Consider the following 17,629-nt stretch of genomic DNA (forward strand, 5'->3'; position numbering starts at 1 on the left):
CCATCTAACTTCTAAATCTGCAGCCATAGTAAGACGCATTTAGGGTTTAAAAACATTAAATAATCAAATAAAAAAGGCGCAACAGCACTTTATCATCTAATACATGCATCTTCTCTTTCACTCATTCCTATCAGCCTCCACAATAATGGCTGCTAATCTTCTTGGCGTCCACATTACGTGTGACATTTGCCAATATATAAATGAAAACAAACAGCAACTCACCTTTATACCATTTATCCATGTAATTAATGTTACATAGACTTACAGTAGGGCCCTGACTTTCAAGATCGCCTCTGATAACCTGGGTTTTTACGTCCTATCCACACAGAAATGGAACAAAACTGTAGAAAAGTTTCTTAATGCTGTAGTACATATGCCAGGCCTGTGCGTGGTGATCGAGTGCTGCTACGCCAAAACTGGGGATGATGTTGAGCATGGACATACGTGTATATGTATATAAATCCCTTTTCTCTGTGCATTCACCTAGACTCATTTCTGAGTGCTCAGCCCCGTAGACATCTTTGCACAACTTGTTCTCTGAGGTTATCAGGAAACAAAAAAGGGAATTGAAAAGTTGAATAAAGACATTAGAGTCATCTTTGTCTTATATGTTTTATAAGTTTTAAGTTTTAAGAAAACTCAACTTTAAACCATAACATACCCAGTGATAGTTAATGGTATTGTTTCACTTTAGCACAAGAAGACGTAACAAAAAGCCCAGGATGCTATTAACAGACCCCTTGTCATTTAAATCAGGAATCTGCTCTTTGTCTTTCTGTGTCTCTCTCTCTCTCTCTCTTCCCTCGCTTCTCTCAGCTGTGCGGATGCACAGTGAGCCAGTTGGACCACAGAGAATTATGATGTTATTCTTAGTTTTCCAGTCAACTAAGCAGCAGTCAAATCTTTATTTCAAAAAAGGATTTCTTGAAGGGAACGATCATAACTCATAAGCTTTTTTTTTATATTATTATTTTTCTATATTAAGCCCACGCTCGAGTATTGCACACTCCACTGGGCTCTTGAATGTCTTCACTGATAATTTAACAGCATAGGTGGTCAAGGCTTTTGCCCATGGAGCTTTTCATTTAACTTCCTGTCGCCACGCCAAGTGCAGCAGCCAGTGATCCTCTGAAGGGCTGGATCTCACTTCTATCACTGACTTACATCCCTGAAGTGTTGTTCACCTTCTTTACTCTTGCCTCACATCCTTCCTCCTGCCCTTGATTGCATGTCCTGTGTGGTTTGTTTATGGAGCATCGCCTCATTGGCAGGGAACCATGTGCCAGAAGGCCAACACACACACACACACACCTATTGACCTGGTTGTAGAGATGGAAGCTAACCACCAAATACACCACCACATGGAGACATGTCAATCACATGGATGTCGCTCCCTGAGGATAGAGTGGTGTAGTGTAAAAAGGTAAAGTGGACATAAGCTTCCATTCCAATCTTTATGTGAATGACTTATAAAGTGTCTAAAGTGACTTTCTAACATCAGATCTGATCTCACATGGTCACATAAACATCTCAAATGCGTTTTAATTCCAGGTGTCAACAGTTATACACAGATTTTAATATCAGCCCTGAACAGGAGGGTAGGAGGGAACATATGTGAATGATTGACTGACGTTTGACCAGAAACCTTTTACCTTACCCATCCTTGGACTCTTAAGGACTGACACTAATAAACCAGGTTGTGTCCCATCAATCTGAACAGCCCTGCAAACACCACAAGAGCTGTTTGCAGAGATTAGGCTGTGACTGGCTGATGGAGCCTCGCAAGTGAGCTACTCCTGTGTGTCTGTGGCTTCTCTTGCTCTGGTGTGTCTCCCCCCTCACCTGCACCTCACTGCAATTCCTGTCCTGTTAATTACCTGTGCTGCTGAGGAAGCACAGGCTAAATGTCTATTAGAAGTAATGCTGTCTAAGCCAGCAGAGAGTTTTGCTGTCTGCTTGCTGTATGTATTATTAACTGTCAGTCACCGCATGTACCATACTATATTGGTTTATTCCACAGCATTAATAAATACATCTGTTATGTAATAAGTAATATCTATCCTCTCAGAGATACGTGTCAGTTTGTGTATAAAGCAGAGATTGACTTGTCATTTGAAGATACAAGAAACAATTTAATTATACTACCAAGTGAGGTCATGTTAGGCTGCAGATAAATGTACTGTAGGTACGTTGTGAAAAGGAAAGTCAAGTCAGCTTCCGTTGTACATACATGACCTACTGAGGAATTGGAATAGCGTTTCTCTCTTTCCCTTTGTTGTTTAAAAAATATACATCAATAAGCTAAGATATAATATTTAAGGTTAAATATAAAACAATATAGAAGCATTAAAACACAAGAAATCAACTTTTTTTTTATCAGAAATATGTTTTTAGTGGCATTTTGGATTATTTCCTGGGCAATTTTGTAAAATGTTGGGAAATACCTCTGTTGAGGTTCTCCAGATCAAATATTGTAAGACCTTTTCATAACCACCTAGAATGACATTTATTCAAACGGCACTCCCACGACGATTGAAATGATATTATGGAGGAAAGTACATGAAAATGTGTCCCATTACTGTCAGTAAATATGTCCTTATCTAGTCTATCTTTCAAGCACAAATGGTAACTTTGACACCTTGTCTTAAAATGTCAATGGAGGGCTGTTATATGTTTCGTGAAGTTATTTTATATACCATATTTATACAACTCCATGGACTGTAAAAAGGTTAATCCATTACAGATATTTAAGTGGTATTTTGCCCTGACCCAGCCCTGATAAAGAAATGTCTTTGTGCCTTTGTCCATTAAAGCCCTATGTGACCATATTTCACAAATGATTGGCAAATGGTTGATGCTAGTTTTATCTCGATACCTTTCCAACAGGTTTCTGTCTGCTTTGCCTTATGTGTCTTATGTTGTGGTGACATGGATGAGGTTTAATTGATATTGTTACCAAGGAGGCCGTTGGCTTGTGCGTGTTAATGAGAGACCACCAGTCTCTGACTGAACCAAAACATACATTACTACTAATGCCATAAAGACAGCCTCTTACTAGACCTTGAAAAAGTCCACTTTGAAGATGTTCTGAGCTCTTCAAAGAGGCCTTGTGTTGCTCTCCTGAGCGACTGCTGTGTCATTTGGGCAAACAACAGGACTGGTAAGAACATTTGTGGATGAGACCATCAATTTTCTTCAGCGTCAGACGCTCCAGGACTCAAACCAGCCTGTAATGATGTCTCATTGTATATTAAACAACACAAATGCAAACTTAACATTTCATAGATGGATTTTATGGAAGTAACCAGGGGTCTGACTTACTGTTTTGTTGTGGCACGCTTCTGCGAATGTCTGCTTTCTTAACAATGTTTTGCAGAAATCTATTAAAAAAATAGTATTAGAGTAGTAGTATAGAGTATTTTTGACATTTTCTTCTAGTGCTGAAAAATGCCGGACTGTAGCTCAGTTAAAAAGACAAAACATCTTTAAAACATGTGTTAATCTCCAACATTTAGCTAAGACATTTCTAAAATCTCAGTATTTAACTGAGGAGTCTGGTGTATTTAGCGACAGCACTGCTGAAAGCCGCCGATCGTGACTCGTTCAGTCGTATTTTACATTACATGTCATTTAGCAGACGTTTTTATCCAAAGCGACTTACAATGGAATCAAGTACAATTAGCCAGGGGTGGAATCGAACTTGCGACCATGATGTCTTTCGTACACAAGATAGGGTCTTAACCACTGACCCACTCCACCCCCCTAATAATGTAATGTTCAGTCGTATTTCAGTGACTGTGTCTGAGTCTGTGAAGCACTGAGCTAATCTTATTAATTAATGCTAATGATTCGGTGCACTGAAAACAACTGCATTGCTCGTCACTAGTTTGTGTGTTTGTGTTGTGTAAGGGAGCCGAGTAGTGATAGAACTGTATAATGGAAAAGCGCTGTCAAAGTGTCAAAGTTGTTGTCGTGCCTGCTGCAACTACTGACCGTAAATACCACACCGGAAGTCTCTCTTTAAAACGATGGCGGACGTCTACTTACTTTTTTCTGTTTTCTAAAATAAGGTCTGTACCATTGTCAGAAAGCACGATCAACGATAATATGTGGGCTTCTGCTCAAGCTCTCTAGAGTCATTTTGTGTAGCAGCATCACTGTAGGCGTCATGCTTATATGAGATCTAGGTCATTGGAGATGTGTTGCTGCATGTGTGTGTGTGTGCTTGCTTCGTGCATGACATCATCTCCCTCTCTTTTACAGCTCTCAGTAGCTTCCCTCACTTCAGTTGTAGCCGCGAAGTGAGCTTACCATCAAGGACCTCAAGGGGGAGATTACTGAGAATGTACACAATGTAGCACGATGTGGTAGCTGTGTATATGATGTGTGATGTGGTTGCACACTGTGTGTTTTCCTCTTTTCGTGTAAACGTGCACAGCACACATGTGTTCGTCCTCCATGTTGTGAGTGGGCTGCAAGCATTCGGTGGATGGAGATTTGTGTTTGTGTGTGTGTGTGTGTGTGTGTGTGTGTCAGTGGGATGAAAATGTAGGCAGTGAGGCACACCCATGGTTAACCTCAGGGTGCGGCGTGCTGTTACTCAGGATGTCACAAACCAGCAGCATATGGCATCAGCATCAGCAACATCAGCAGCAGCAGCATCAGCAGCATCAGCAGCAGCATCAGCAGCAGCATCAGCACGGTCGCCCAGCTTTCATTGGGCTTTGAGATGCATGCTCTGAGCGTTGTGATGAATGGATGAATGGAGCATGTTGCCACACGTGCTGTCACTCACACAGTGTTCCACAGGCGTATACACAGGCTAGCAAGCTAACTGCAGCCCTCTCCCCGCATTACAGTCCCTCAGCCCAGAGCCATGACTCTGCAGTAGAGGTGTGGGTCAGAGGAGCTGAAAGGGGAGAGGGAGGAGAAGGGCAGGGTCCCTGCACTGTCAGCAACATCCACACACTCCATCCATCTTTCTCACATACTTTCTCTCTCATTTATCTCCTTCTCTCTTGCCCTCCCCCCCCCCCCCCCGTGTTTGTCGAAATGCTTAGTCACTGCATTGAATCAATACCTGCAAGAATACATTAAAAACTCTCCCATATGTATCTGCTCTAATTAAAACTGCAGTGTGATAAACCGCCGCACCAGTACACTCAGACTTATTATAGCAGATAAGGACAAGCACTTGCAGAGCAACACTAACACTAACATGTCTGTGTCTCCCCCGCAGCCCAAGCTGATGGCCAAGGACTTGCTGGACCTCGTGGCCTCTCACTTTAACCTCAAGGAGAAGGAGTACTTTGGAATCGCATACACCGACGAAACGTAAGTGACATTCAAGCATCAGTGACTCTGGAAACGGCGTTAAACTCGACGTAACACAAACACGATCCATATCTTCTGCTGCCCCAGACCAGTTAGTATGACGGATCCCATGTTTAAAAAACTCCCTTTGTTTTCATTGATCTAAATGATATTGAAAACGATGTATCAGTTGATATATTTGAATAAAATGACAATGGCCCCAAAGATGACCTTACAAACCCTCATGACAAACACATGTAACGGAAGTGCATGGAATAAAATACACTCTAAAATAAAAATAGCACAAACACAACCATATATATGTATATATGTATATATACTGTATATATACATGCGGATACTTGCAGATTGTCAGTGCAGTGTTCACCAACGTTATCGTATATGACGTGGTTTTTATCTCGCAGCTCGATCCTATTATTTTGTCCAGTAATTGACCTTTGTTGCAATAATAACAATAAATCTTAACATTATTTTGACAAACGCTGTATAAAGCTCCAAAGTGCCACGATGAAGTTTCTCGGAAATGCTTTGAGATATAAATATGGTTTCAAAAATATTGCAGCAAAATGTGGCTGTTGATTTTGGCATCATCTTTCTCCTGTGGAATTTCCAGTGTGCTTTTAAACCCTTAACTGAGTTTTGTTTTTGTTTTGTTTTGTTTTGTGCATGCCCATTTTAGCGACCTTAAAATAAACCCCGTATCCTGTTGATGGTTTTCATTTTTCCCTCACAAATGAAAGGTATATTGTTGTTTTTGATGTTGAGATGAGGCCATGATTGCCCAGCTCTGGGTGAGAGAAAGGTTGTGAGTGAGGCGGCTTGTCATTAGAACTGTGCCTGAAATGCAAAGCTGACATTCAAATGACTTTTATTGTGTTTTGTGACCTAGAAAGACATGATACTGGAAAAAAAAACCACGTGATTTACATACAGGCAAACATTTCCACTGCCTATGTGTGTCTTCTTTTGTTTTATCTTGTGGACACACTGACTAATGTCAAGCAAAATTGGTCTTTGCTCAGTGGCATTTACACACACACACACACACTTTGTCCTCCCCCCCAAGACTAATTCCATGTGTGTAGATTTGTAGATGTGCCTGGGGAAAGCAGACGCCTCAGCACTGGTCAAGAGACTGTGTGTGGAGCTGAGAGGGATGGAGAGAGAGAGAGAGAGACAGGAGGAGAGAGATGTTCCTCACTTATGCAGGATGCCACGCAGGGTTACCAGGGTGACAAGCTGTCGCTGCAGTTTTCCTCTGCTGAAAGGGAGACAGAGGAATTAGAGCAGAGAGAGAGAGGGAAGTGAAGTAAAGCTAAAAGGAAAGAATGCTAAGCTGCTACATGGAAGGATAATAAGTAAGGCAAAAAAATCTAATCACAATTCACTATTTTACGTTATAAGACGGGACGATATAACCCTTACAAATAATATCTGGACATTTTTAGGCTATTTCCTGATATACAAGATATGGTTATAAAGCTGCACACAGGTTGTTTCTCTGGACTCGTGAAAAGTTTTCTTTTGAGATGTTGCATGACAATACACGGTAAATACACTCTAAAGTAAAATATCTACTGTTAAGGCAACCAGTGTATTTTAAAATCATGTAATACAGAGCATTATTAGAATTTATTTGTCTTTCTAATGTTAGATATTAGAAAATTGCCTATACATTTGGAAAAATTATGCTATAACACAAATAATTAGTCTTTTTCAACAATAAATGATATTTAAATTGTTACATTTAGCATATTTCACCAATTTATTCAATATGATAAATTATCATCAGTTCAATAGTGTTTAAAACCAGGAGAAGGCATCACAGATACCTTAAATGACGATCCACCATAAATGATAACACTGATTGATTGTTTGTTCTCTTCTTTCTTCAGGGGCCATTTCAGCTGGCTGCAGTTGGACCGCAGGGTGTTAGAACATGAGTTCCCTAAGAAGTCTGGTCCCATTGTCCTGTACTTTTGTGTCAGGTGAGTCTCCGTTCACTAACTAAATCCCCTCACACAGCAAGCGCGGCCTCTGATACGCATACAGTTATTGGGTAATGGGCACAGATTAACGAGGTTAGTGATGACAGGCCCCTTATGAAATTGCTTTGACCCGAGTGTTTAACTCCCACCACGAGGCTTCTCAGCCAATCATGAGCCTGTTAGACCTCGTCAGTATGCTCTGCATGTAAATCACATCACAGATGTTCACAGTGCTATGATCAAAACAAGACGGCAGAGTCCTCTCAAAGAGCTTTGCAGTTCTTTGTAGAAATGATTTGACATGTGGGACATTTACTTGTCAGTGTCCTTGCAGTTTGCGTTTATTATTGCTGCTTCAGACTTTGTCCACATTGTTCTTTTTCATCTGTTTTGCTGCATTTACACCTTGTGGCCACAAACAAAAGAAAAAGATCTGTACAGACCTGGTATCAACACGGGTCCTGGAAGACGTGGACACTGTAAAGTATGCCTGTCAACACCTGGCATGAACGTGCACTTACCCGGACCACATGTGGTCAGATCTCATGACCACGGGCAATATGCAAATACACGTGGTTGTCGTCTCTGTTTACGGGAACAGGAATAATGTTTTTAATGAGTCTGACCGTGCAGATGTGTCTGTTGTCAATCTGTGTGTGTGTGTGTGCAGCTGTGTCTGTGTATCGGTGACAGGCGGAGAAATAAAGATTTGGGAGGAACTGAGTGAATCTAAGCTCTGCTCATAACTTGAAATAAGATTTAAACCATTAGAATAGAGGCCAATGCTCTAAGACGGCAAGGGGAAAAAGGGGAAACTGGCAGTGACTGTTAACTGCAGTTAAAAAACGGTGTTTCTGGTCACATTCTCAAATGAACCACGTTAATACAGTGAGGAGAAGTCAACACATAAGAAGTTGCTGCATCAGTCTGGTTCACTAAATCATTTCACAAGGAGCTCTGGACCATTCACACTTGTTGCCACTCAACATTAAATAACAGATACTTGGCTACATTTGCTAAACAATGGCTCAAGTTGCTTAATAAAACACTGAGCTGGTCCTGTAGTAGAATCAAACGTGTTGGGGTTTTCCAGCACAACGGGAAAGGAGAATTGTACCAAAACAGCATGTAGTCACTCCAGAGACACTGCAAGAAAACTGAAAAGTTGTGTTTCTGTGTGTGTAATGTTGAAAAATAACAATGCATTATGACCATAATCAGTAAAACCATGGATCCGTGGTTTTTCTTCAAACAATAATTGTACCATCACAGTCTATAATTGTTGCATCCCTACTCCCTGATGGACGTCTATATCTGAACAGCGTCAGAAAACTTTGAAAACTCTGCCAAACTACTTTTAAGTTTAAAAAACAAACAAAACACAAACTCTAGACCTGCATTTAACTTTGCACAGACAGAAATGAGGACTTTTCACCCACATTTGCTTCCTGATTGAGTCTTATTGATCACGTGTGATCTTACTTTTCTTCATTGCTGTTCGTAGTTTGTGGTATTTTCGAGTAGACAATCTTCCTACTGTTTACAGCACTGTGTGCATGACCAGCGTATGTAAAAAGTCATGTGACGTGCCCTTTCAAGTGTGTCAGTAAGAGTGAATGTAGCCTTAGAGTCATGTCCTCAGTTAAAAGCCAGCTCTTCTCTGACCTGTCGTGACAGGGTAATGGACACAGTCCCACACTCTGCTCCCAGCCTTTTGTACTCCACATACAATGACTCCACTCAGAACTGAAACACACTTTACCCTCACACAGGCACTGGCTCATTTATGTATTGTATGTGACAAAAAAAACCTCTGTTTGATTGTGTGTGTGTGTATGTTTTGGTTTGCATGTGGGCGCTTTATCTTCAATAGACTTTTTGAAAAAGAAAGAAAAAGGCACCTGACCTGAGAAGAGAGTTTCTGATCATTCTTAGCCTCAAATGTAAACACACAGCCCTACCTACCTCTGCACACACACACACACACACACACACCCTCTCAGTGAGAGCCTGAAAGAGAAAGCTGCAGCTTTGTTTAGCTTCTACTGGATGTCCCCTGTCCCCAACATGTCTTAATGATGTCATACGCTCTCCAGGGACAGAAACTGTGCTAGAAATGTCCATAGTAACATGACGCACATGGTTCATCTGAAACAATGTCACTGAACAGTCATTTCCAGCTGACATATACGACACAGCTCAACGACACAATGAGACGGCTGTGTCAAAATCCTATCCTTAGCTCATAGACCCATTGTTCACTCTATTTAGGGAGCAGTGGTGTAGTTGTACAGTGTGATAGTGATCGTTAAAAATGTGAGATGTTTGGTTGCCATGGAGCTCATGTAGCTGACGTCACACAACCGAGGTAACCCCACCCCCCCCCACCCCCTCTCTGCTCTGGCAGGAAATGACGCCGTTCATCTCCATCCAAGCAACCCCTCAAGGGGTTTGTGGGAGATGTCGGGATACTGCAGGTCTGGAATAATATGCTCTCCAACTATTTCCAAACTCATAAGAAGCACGCCGGGGGCATTAAAAGGATCAAATTTAGTCTCAGTGTGTCTAGTTTTATATATGGATATATAGATATATGGGTCAATCTCTGTGGATTTAATGTGTGCAGTGAAATCTGACAGGTTGGATCCAGCACTGGTCCCATTCATCGGCTGCCGTGAGGGCACTTGATAGAAACTGAGTCACATAACATCTGGAGCGCTGTTACTGCTGTTTTATGCTACAGTACATCCACACGACTATATGTTAGAAGAAGATGTTACTATTCAGACACAGGCCTGAGAGTGCTGTGGTTCCAGGGAGCTAATTCTTCCCCTGCAGTTGTTTGATCAAAAAAACTGAGCTTTTTGTATCACAGCTGATAGTCAAGATGAACTCAGGAGGAAGTGAATGTGGGCAACTGCCAGGGATGAACATTGTGTGTGTGTGTGTGTGTGTGTGTATTTGCATAGACTAATGGGTGTTTGAGGATGTGGTGGCGTCATTGTGTCACAGTGAACTTTGACACCATTTTGAGGCTTTAGCCTCCCGTTGGACTGCAGTTCAGTCCAATCTCTAACCCCAATCTCTCCAAATGTCACACACTGACTGCACCATTGCAACTCCCCACCCCCTTATTCACACTCTCTCTCTCACACACACACACACACTATACTAGGATCTCATGATATTGTCATTAAGAAGACACTGGATAATGCTGCTCTGAACCAAACTAACCTGTGAGCGCTTATATAACACAGTGTTGACACTCCAGGATCTCAGGCATGATGTATAGGTATAGCACAGCAATGGCTGAGTCCCATCGTTGCCAGCTTTCCCTTTCACACTCACATATCGATCCGTCTCTGTAATTACCTTCTCTGCGCTGATAAAAGCAGGAACAGTGGTGCACACCCCCTCCTCTGCTGTCATTGACACGGAACGGCTCGGCCTTAAACAAGCTGTGTAAAGTGGTTTTTAAGGTGTGTTTCCACCTCGAGGGTCAGTAGTTCAGCTTGTCATGGTATGGTTTGGAACAGTAAACTCAAGATTCTCAGACTGCAGTGTGTGGAGCTTTACTCTCTCTTACTGCTACTTTTCCCCACAGAATCGTGCCAAATCTGGCATGGTATGGTTCATGTGGGCACCCTTCACAGCTTTTGATAATTGAAATAATTGTGTTGTTATGAACCTTGCATTTGTAGCTTAGCATTTAGGAAATTGGTTTTCTGGTTAACTCCCACCACTCCTGTCGTTAAGATAAGATCCCTGAAAGTTGGGACATTGTTTGGAGGCAGTAGGAAGCTTGTTGAATAGTTCTATTGTCTCTGGTGTTCACAGTGATAAAATAAAAGCCAGTCATTTCTTTGTCATTTGTAATTTGTATATAATACTTGGTTAGAATCAAGTTTGGTGTGAGGAAAATCAATGACATTATTTTCGAGCCATTTCGCCCAGCCCTAGCTGAAAGTAATCATCCTGGTAATGTGGATAATGTGGATGTGTAATCAGGATCTATTGGGTTCACCTGTGTTCTCCCACAGCCTGACTGCGAGTTTATATACAGTTAGGAGATTCCCTGCTCAGTCTACAGGAAGTCAAAACCTTTATGGCGTGGTTTCCACTGGCTCGACCCGACTTGTCTCGGCACGGCACAGCACGGCTCGGTTAAGATGTGTTTCCACTAGCATAGTACCTGGTACCAGGTACTTTTTCCAAGTGAGCTGAGGCGATACTATGTGCGACGTCGAGTGCCGTCACAGGAAGAGACGTCCGACACCAGAATCAAGCCGAACAGTGCCGAAGTGTAGATCAGTTAAAAAGACGTAACAATCCTATAGATGTGGTTTAATCTCCAACAATTATATAGGGTAATGTCTAAAATCTCAATATTTAACAGAGGAGTCTGGTGTATTCAGCGACATGCCGCTGTATTTCAGTCCAGTGACTGTGTCAGACGGAGTCTGTGCTCCAGTCATGAAGGAAGTACTGAACACAAATTTTTTTTAATGAACTGATTCTAATCAGTTCATTAACTGTCATGACTCCACCCACGTTGAGTAGGTACTATTTTGTAGTGGAAAACCAACCTAAACTGTGCCGTGCCGAGGCCAGGCCAGGCAAGCTGGGACCATAGCTGGAAAAGGGGCTTTTTGTTGACGTTTTGTGTTCTGAATGAAAACCTCAGTTATGTCTGTTACATAAATTACCTGTAGTTTTAGGTCCTGTGTAAATAAAATGTGTCTTGTGAAATAATACTTTTATTAGGTCTTGCTCATCTCTCATATAATGCTAGAATTAGTGGGTGTCTGTGAGGAGCATTACTCCACCAACGTCTGTAAGGAAACCCAACAGCATTTTGTTATTTATTTTTATTTTTTTTTAGTTTAAGGTCTTGTTTTATTGTTTATTTTGATTCCAATTAGCTTCCACAAGGGTATTTGCTAATTTTGCAAGTTAATCACAACAGCATTTCAAACATCATCTGTCCTGTAAACCTTATTAAACTGACGGTCAATAATCCGATCTACACAGATCTGTGTTGTTCAGTCAAAATTAAGATTAATTCTATATCACATATTTAAAAGAAGAGGTTGGTGCACTCTTGCCTTTGCAGCAAGAAGACGCAAGCCCCCGGTGCATGGAGTTTGCATGTTCTCCCCAAAACATGCACTATGGGGATTAGGTCACTTGGACACTTTAAATTGACCATGAGGCCCTGTGATGGACTGGCGAACTGTCCAGCCCTATGTCAGCTGAGATTGGCACAGCAATCCCCACGACCCTCCTGTGGAGGATAAAGCGTTAGAAAATGGATGGATGGATATTTGAAAAACAAATGGGAGTAATGACAGTTGTGCAGAAATCACAGAATACACAGTTTTTCTTGGATTATTGTTCATTTGAACGTTGGATTATTTCCAAATTTAACAAATTCAATTTGATTTTTGCTCAGGTGCGTTTATACAGATGGTGAAAATGGAAAAAACAAACATTTCATCAGATTGCCTTTATGTTGCACATACTTATAGCCTCTGTATATACATTTCAATATAGCAATGGAATATAGCAGCCCAATAGTAGAAAAACAATCACTCCAGATGTCCGGTCTGGATCTATTATTAGTGTGAGCGTACTGTTTTCATCACCAGGATACAAAGCTCTGTGTGTGTAGGTGTCTCTCTGTGCAGGTGCATGTCATATACTGCATTTGCATTCATATGTGGTATTTGTGTGGTGTGTGTGAGTGTGTGTGTGTGTTCCCAGTAAATGTGACACAGATGCCCACCTCCTGCTGGTTCAGTGGGTGTCTTCCCTGAGTGCTTGCGGCTGTGGCTGTGCTGCCGCTGACAGTGTGTTCATGTCTCATCAACACTCTGGCTTTAATTAAATGTTCACACTGAATATTGACAAGGTTCCTCATTCTCTCTCTCGCTCTCGCAGCTCAATGGGTAACACAATTTAAGCCCTCCTATTATCGATCCTCGTACAAACCCATTCACTCAGTGGCCGCACGCACTCACTTGCACACAAATGAACACATTAATGTAAGTGTGTTCATAAGGACATGTGCTCAGGTCACAGTATGTGCTCTTACAGGCATTTATCAAGTCGTATAGTGACAGTTTAGTTTGTTAGGATCCCCATTAGCTGTCACTCAAAAGGCAAAGGCTGCTCTCCCTGGGCTCTGAATATAATGAAAGGAAAATCTAAGAAGAAACATAATATCATAATCATCATAATAACATAATACAAACATCATTTTTATCACCCACTCGTACAAAAATAATACAACGTGTTAATAAGGTAGATTATTCTACAACTGTGTGTGAAATAAACGACAAAAAAGTCTCAAATATCAATGTATTTATCATTTTATAAGATGCAATTTCTTTTTATTTTTTCATTTAACCTTTATTTAACCAGGAATCTGACTCACTGAGATTAAAAATCCCTTTTGCAAGAGAGTCCTGGCCAAGACAGGCAGCAGTACATACAGGTTTGGGTTGTAGATAGAACCAATGCAGTCAAAAAGCATACTCTATATGATGTTAAAATAAAATAATATACATAAAAATCAACTTAAAGTATACAACGCATCCATCCATCCATTATCTACCGCTTTATCCTTCACCGGAGGGTGCTGTGCTAATCTCAGCTGACGTAGGACGATAGGCAGTCCACAGTAATTAGTACATGTGTGGCCTAATGTGTCTTACTGTCTGTGCTGAAATGTCAGGCTTCACCTAAAACACGCTTGGGGTCATTTCAGACCGTCAGCACCATGAGACCCTATAGCATCTTCATGATACACGTTTCCACCAGAGTGGAGCGAACACCATTTATTTTTTATCGTCCTGCTGTATCGTCACATCTGCCCTCTGGCTCTGCGAGTATTCATGAGCTAAATTTAGACAGCGTTATTATATGAGCTCCCTGCACAACTGCTCTGCCAGAAGTGGGTTACTGTGCTGCTTTACTCCACTTCTAGTGATCGTGGATGTGGAATCACTGCACACTGCTGCTGCTGATGATGCTGCTGCTGATGATGATGATGCTGCTGCTGAGTGGAGACAATGTGGGAAGTGCATCATGTGCACCTTCAATCCTCCTGTGTGTGTGTGTGTGTGTGAGATTGTGGAATGTGGTGAACCCCACAAACTAATAATAGTGGCTCATTGCCAGGCACCATGGTCTCAAGGAGAACATTGGTTTTTGGTGTGATGCGCCCTCCTCTGGTCATTTAGGTCATTGCACCATTTTTATGACATCAGCATGTTGAATTGTACTTGTTTCTGTTTCTGAAGCAAATGTAATTTCAGACACTTCACTCACTCATCTTCCAGTTTCACACCTTCACATTAAATAGAAAATGACCAATGTGCCAGACTTTTGTCACAGCTAAAACAAGTGTTTTTACAGCATTTCTACATAAATATGGGTTTAATGAAATTAAATATGTTATTTGTGGGCCCTCGCTTGCTTCATTTATGTCAGTGTTACCCAGCCCTGATTTAAAGAATTCCTTCCTAATGTTGCCTGTGTCGTTGCTAATGTATGGCCTTGTGTTTCCTTGTGTTTCCAGATTCTACATAGAGAGTATATCCTACCTGAAGGACAATGCCACTATCGAGCTCTTCTTTCTTAATGCCAAGTCCATCATCTACAAGGTAAACGCATTCATTTGCCCTGCAGGTCATTTGTGATGAACGGAGGAATGTATTCATATTTATTCACATGTCACCATGTGGGATAGCCTCTGATTCTTCCAGGCTGAAGCACTGTAGGGATTTACACTGTCACTGATGTGTCTCTTTATCAGCACAGTTTAGGTTCTAAATGAAGAGCGATGCCCCAGGAGGCCATCTTGGACACTGATTGAGTGAAGCAGAAAATGTGCCTCAGCTGTTAGCCGTCCTGTTAGGCGCTGCACTCAATCCCACTAGATAACGAATAGTTCATACACATTCTCTGCCATTTGTCACTGTTAAGGCTTATTTAGTTTGGCTGTGCAATTTGCATGTACATACAGATTAACAGCAAGATACACAAGAACCATAGGGGGAAACTAGGGAAAGTGCAAACATCTGCCAAGGCCGCTCAGGTTCCCACAGAGTCAATGCACTTGGATTTAACCTACATCAGCCCAGAAATGCCACCTTTATCTGTCCTTTACATTTTGAGTTAAGCTGCTCTTTGGAGGAGCTAAAAAAAACACTTTGACAATGTAGCCCATGTGTTATTTTGCATATTTAGCCATTGACCTCGAAATGCTGAGGTTCTCACATGTCTTGTTTTGTCCACTAATCACATTTCTTTACAGTGTTGATGATTTCTTTGTCAAATGGAGCAATGAATACAGAAAATATTCACATTGAAGAAGCTTAAAAAATCAGAAAACATGTTTGAATTATTAATGAAACTCTAAAACCGAATAATCTATTATCAAAATCGTTGACAATTAATTGAATTTAGTAATCGATTAATAATCGATTCATTGAAAAATTGTTGATACCCTGAAGGAAAGTGAAGTTGTTGATATTCTGCCAGTAATTATTCCATCCTGTAACATCAGTTCACAGCCCGTCACACTGAGAGGTGGAGTGCAGGGTCACGCAGTTCTCTGTTATATCCAGAAGAGGGCGTATGAGGCCTGAAAGGAAGAAAAAGCTCCATTGTTTTCACACTATAAAACATTATTTTCTAAACTAATTAGGTGTATCAACCTTTAAATGAACAGATTTTAAGCTGTCAGAGGAGTGTATATGATATATACCTGTTTAATGTTGTGAAATATTAAAACACTTCCATAGTTTACAGTGGAGGCTTCATGTCGCATAGGTTTTTAACCGTATAGTGTACAGTATTATTGTGTTTGTCAATAAGCAAGAGGCTGAAACATGAAATGTAGTGACTTTGTAATGATGTTTGACCAGCAGTGTCCCTGATAAAGATACCTACTGTGTCTGTTATCTGTTTCTCGCATCATGCTTGATAAGAACATCAGCTAAACAAAGTGTGTGTGTGAAAGACACGATGATGGCCCTTAAAGGACACACAGAGAGAGGAATAGTCTGCTGAAGTAAATCTGTTGCTCATTTGCAGTAGATCTCATTCACAGCATCTGCTTGTATAGTTTGGAGGAAACATTGTTGTGATGTGCTGTGGGTTCTCATGTGTGTACATTACACACACACACAGTGAGTGATGGTGTATAGTAGCCGCCCTGCGTGTACCACCCAGGATGGGTTTGTTCTGTCTAGTGTTTCATCCCGGCCGTCTGATCCCCCCCCAACCAATTAAGAGGTGGATTGTAAAGGGAACATTCCTGACATACTTGACCCACTACTCACTGCCCACTAACCCTTATCCTCTCCCCCCCCCACCACCCTTCAGTGCACACATAAAACAGCCATGTATATGTATAAGAATGTGGTTGGTGAAAGTACATAAACACGATCCAACCCTCACAATGCGACAGTTAAATAGAATTCAAAGCAGCCCCACGATCTCCTGGAGAAAAACAGTCATGTTATAAAAATAAAAAATAAAAAAGCACCTCTGGAAAATGTTTTGAGTAATCAGTGTGCCCACCCTCAACCCGCTCAAACCCCCGTCACTCTGCCTCTAATCGCTGAGCTCCATCCACAAAGGTCATGAAATTAGAGAAGGGAGAGGGGGGAAAGTGGAGAGTGTGGCAGCAGGGACATGAAAGGATCCACCAACTCATCCTGGAGAAATGGCCACTTTTACTCCCATCAGCACTGTCTATGTTGTGTTTTTTTACTTGATGCCCAGAGAAGTTCAATGTATAAGTGTTGTCCTCTGTCTTATCTTCTTATTTCTATTCGCCTTACAGGAGCTTATTGAAGTGGACAGTGACATTGTCTTCGAATTGGCTTCCTATATTCTACAAGTAAGATAACGTCTGTTTGTTTGTGCTTATAAAAAAACAACAACAACAATACACCAGGAGTGCTACTTTCATTGTAATTTAAAGCTGCGTATCCATAGAATGGAATGGTTCTGTTTGGTACAGTATGGTATGTATTTTAATTGTGTTTCCATGAGGAATTGTCCAAAAAACTAGCCCCAAACTTTCTTTTCTTTGGCACCCTTCACTGGGTACCAGAGTGAAATGGTACTGGAAGGTCAGGGTGGAGCTAGACTGGCTCGATGTCATTGTTCGTTGTTGTTGCACCGGTACAACGTCGTGCTACTGATGCGGAGCCCACACCTCACCTACAAACCAGAGGTACTGGTCAAACTGTACCATATCGTACCGTACCGTACCAAACCACGATGGAAAC

The 17,629-nt window shown here is 41.4% G+C and overlaps 1 protein-coding gene across 8 annotated transcripts in view; it reads left to right on the forward strand.

Annotated features, from left to right (window-relative positions):
- The window catches only part of frmd4a (FERM domain containing 4A), a 134,277-nt gene that overhangs the window by 90,652 nt on the left and 25,996 nt on the right, over window positions 1-17,629 (forward strand). For all 8 annotated transcript variants that reach the window (XM_058644845.1, XM_058644848.1, XM_058644844.1 and 5 more), the window contains exons 3-6: window positions 5,240-5,334; window positions 7,230-7,322; window positions 14,905-14,989; window positions 17,179-17,235. In XM_058644845.1, the coding sequence (XP_058500828.1) occupies window positions 5,240-5,334; window positions 7,230-7,322; window positions 14,905-14,989; window positions 17,179-17,235 (330 nt within the window). The remainder of the gene's footprint in view (window positions 1-5,239; window positions 5,335-7,229; window positions 7,323-14,904; window positions 14,990-17,178; window positions 17,236-17,629) is intronic.

Source organism: Solea solea, chromosome 12 (assembly GCF_958295425.1).
Source record: "Solea solea chromosome 12, fSolSol10.1, whole genome shotgun sequence".
NCBI lineage: Eukaryota > Metazoa > Chordata > Actinopteri > Pleuronectiformes > Soleidae > Solea > Solea solea.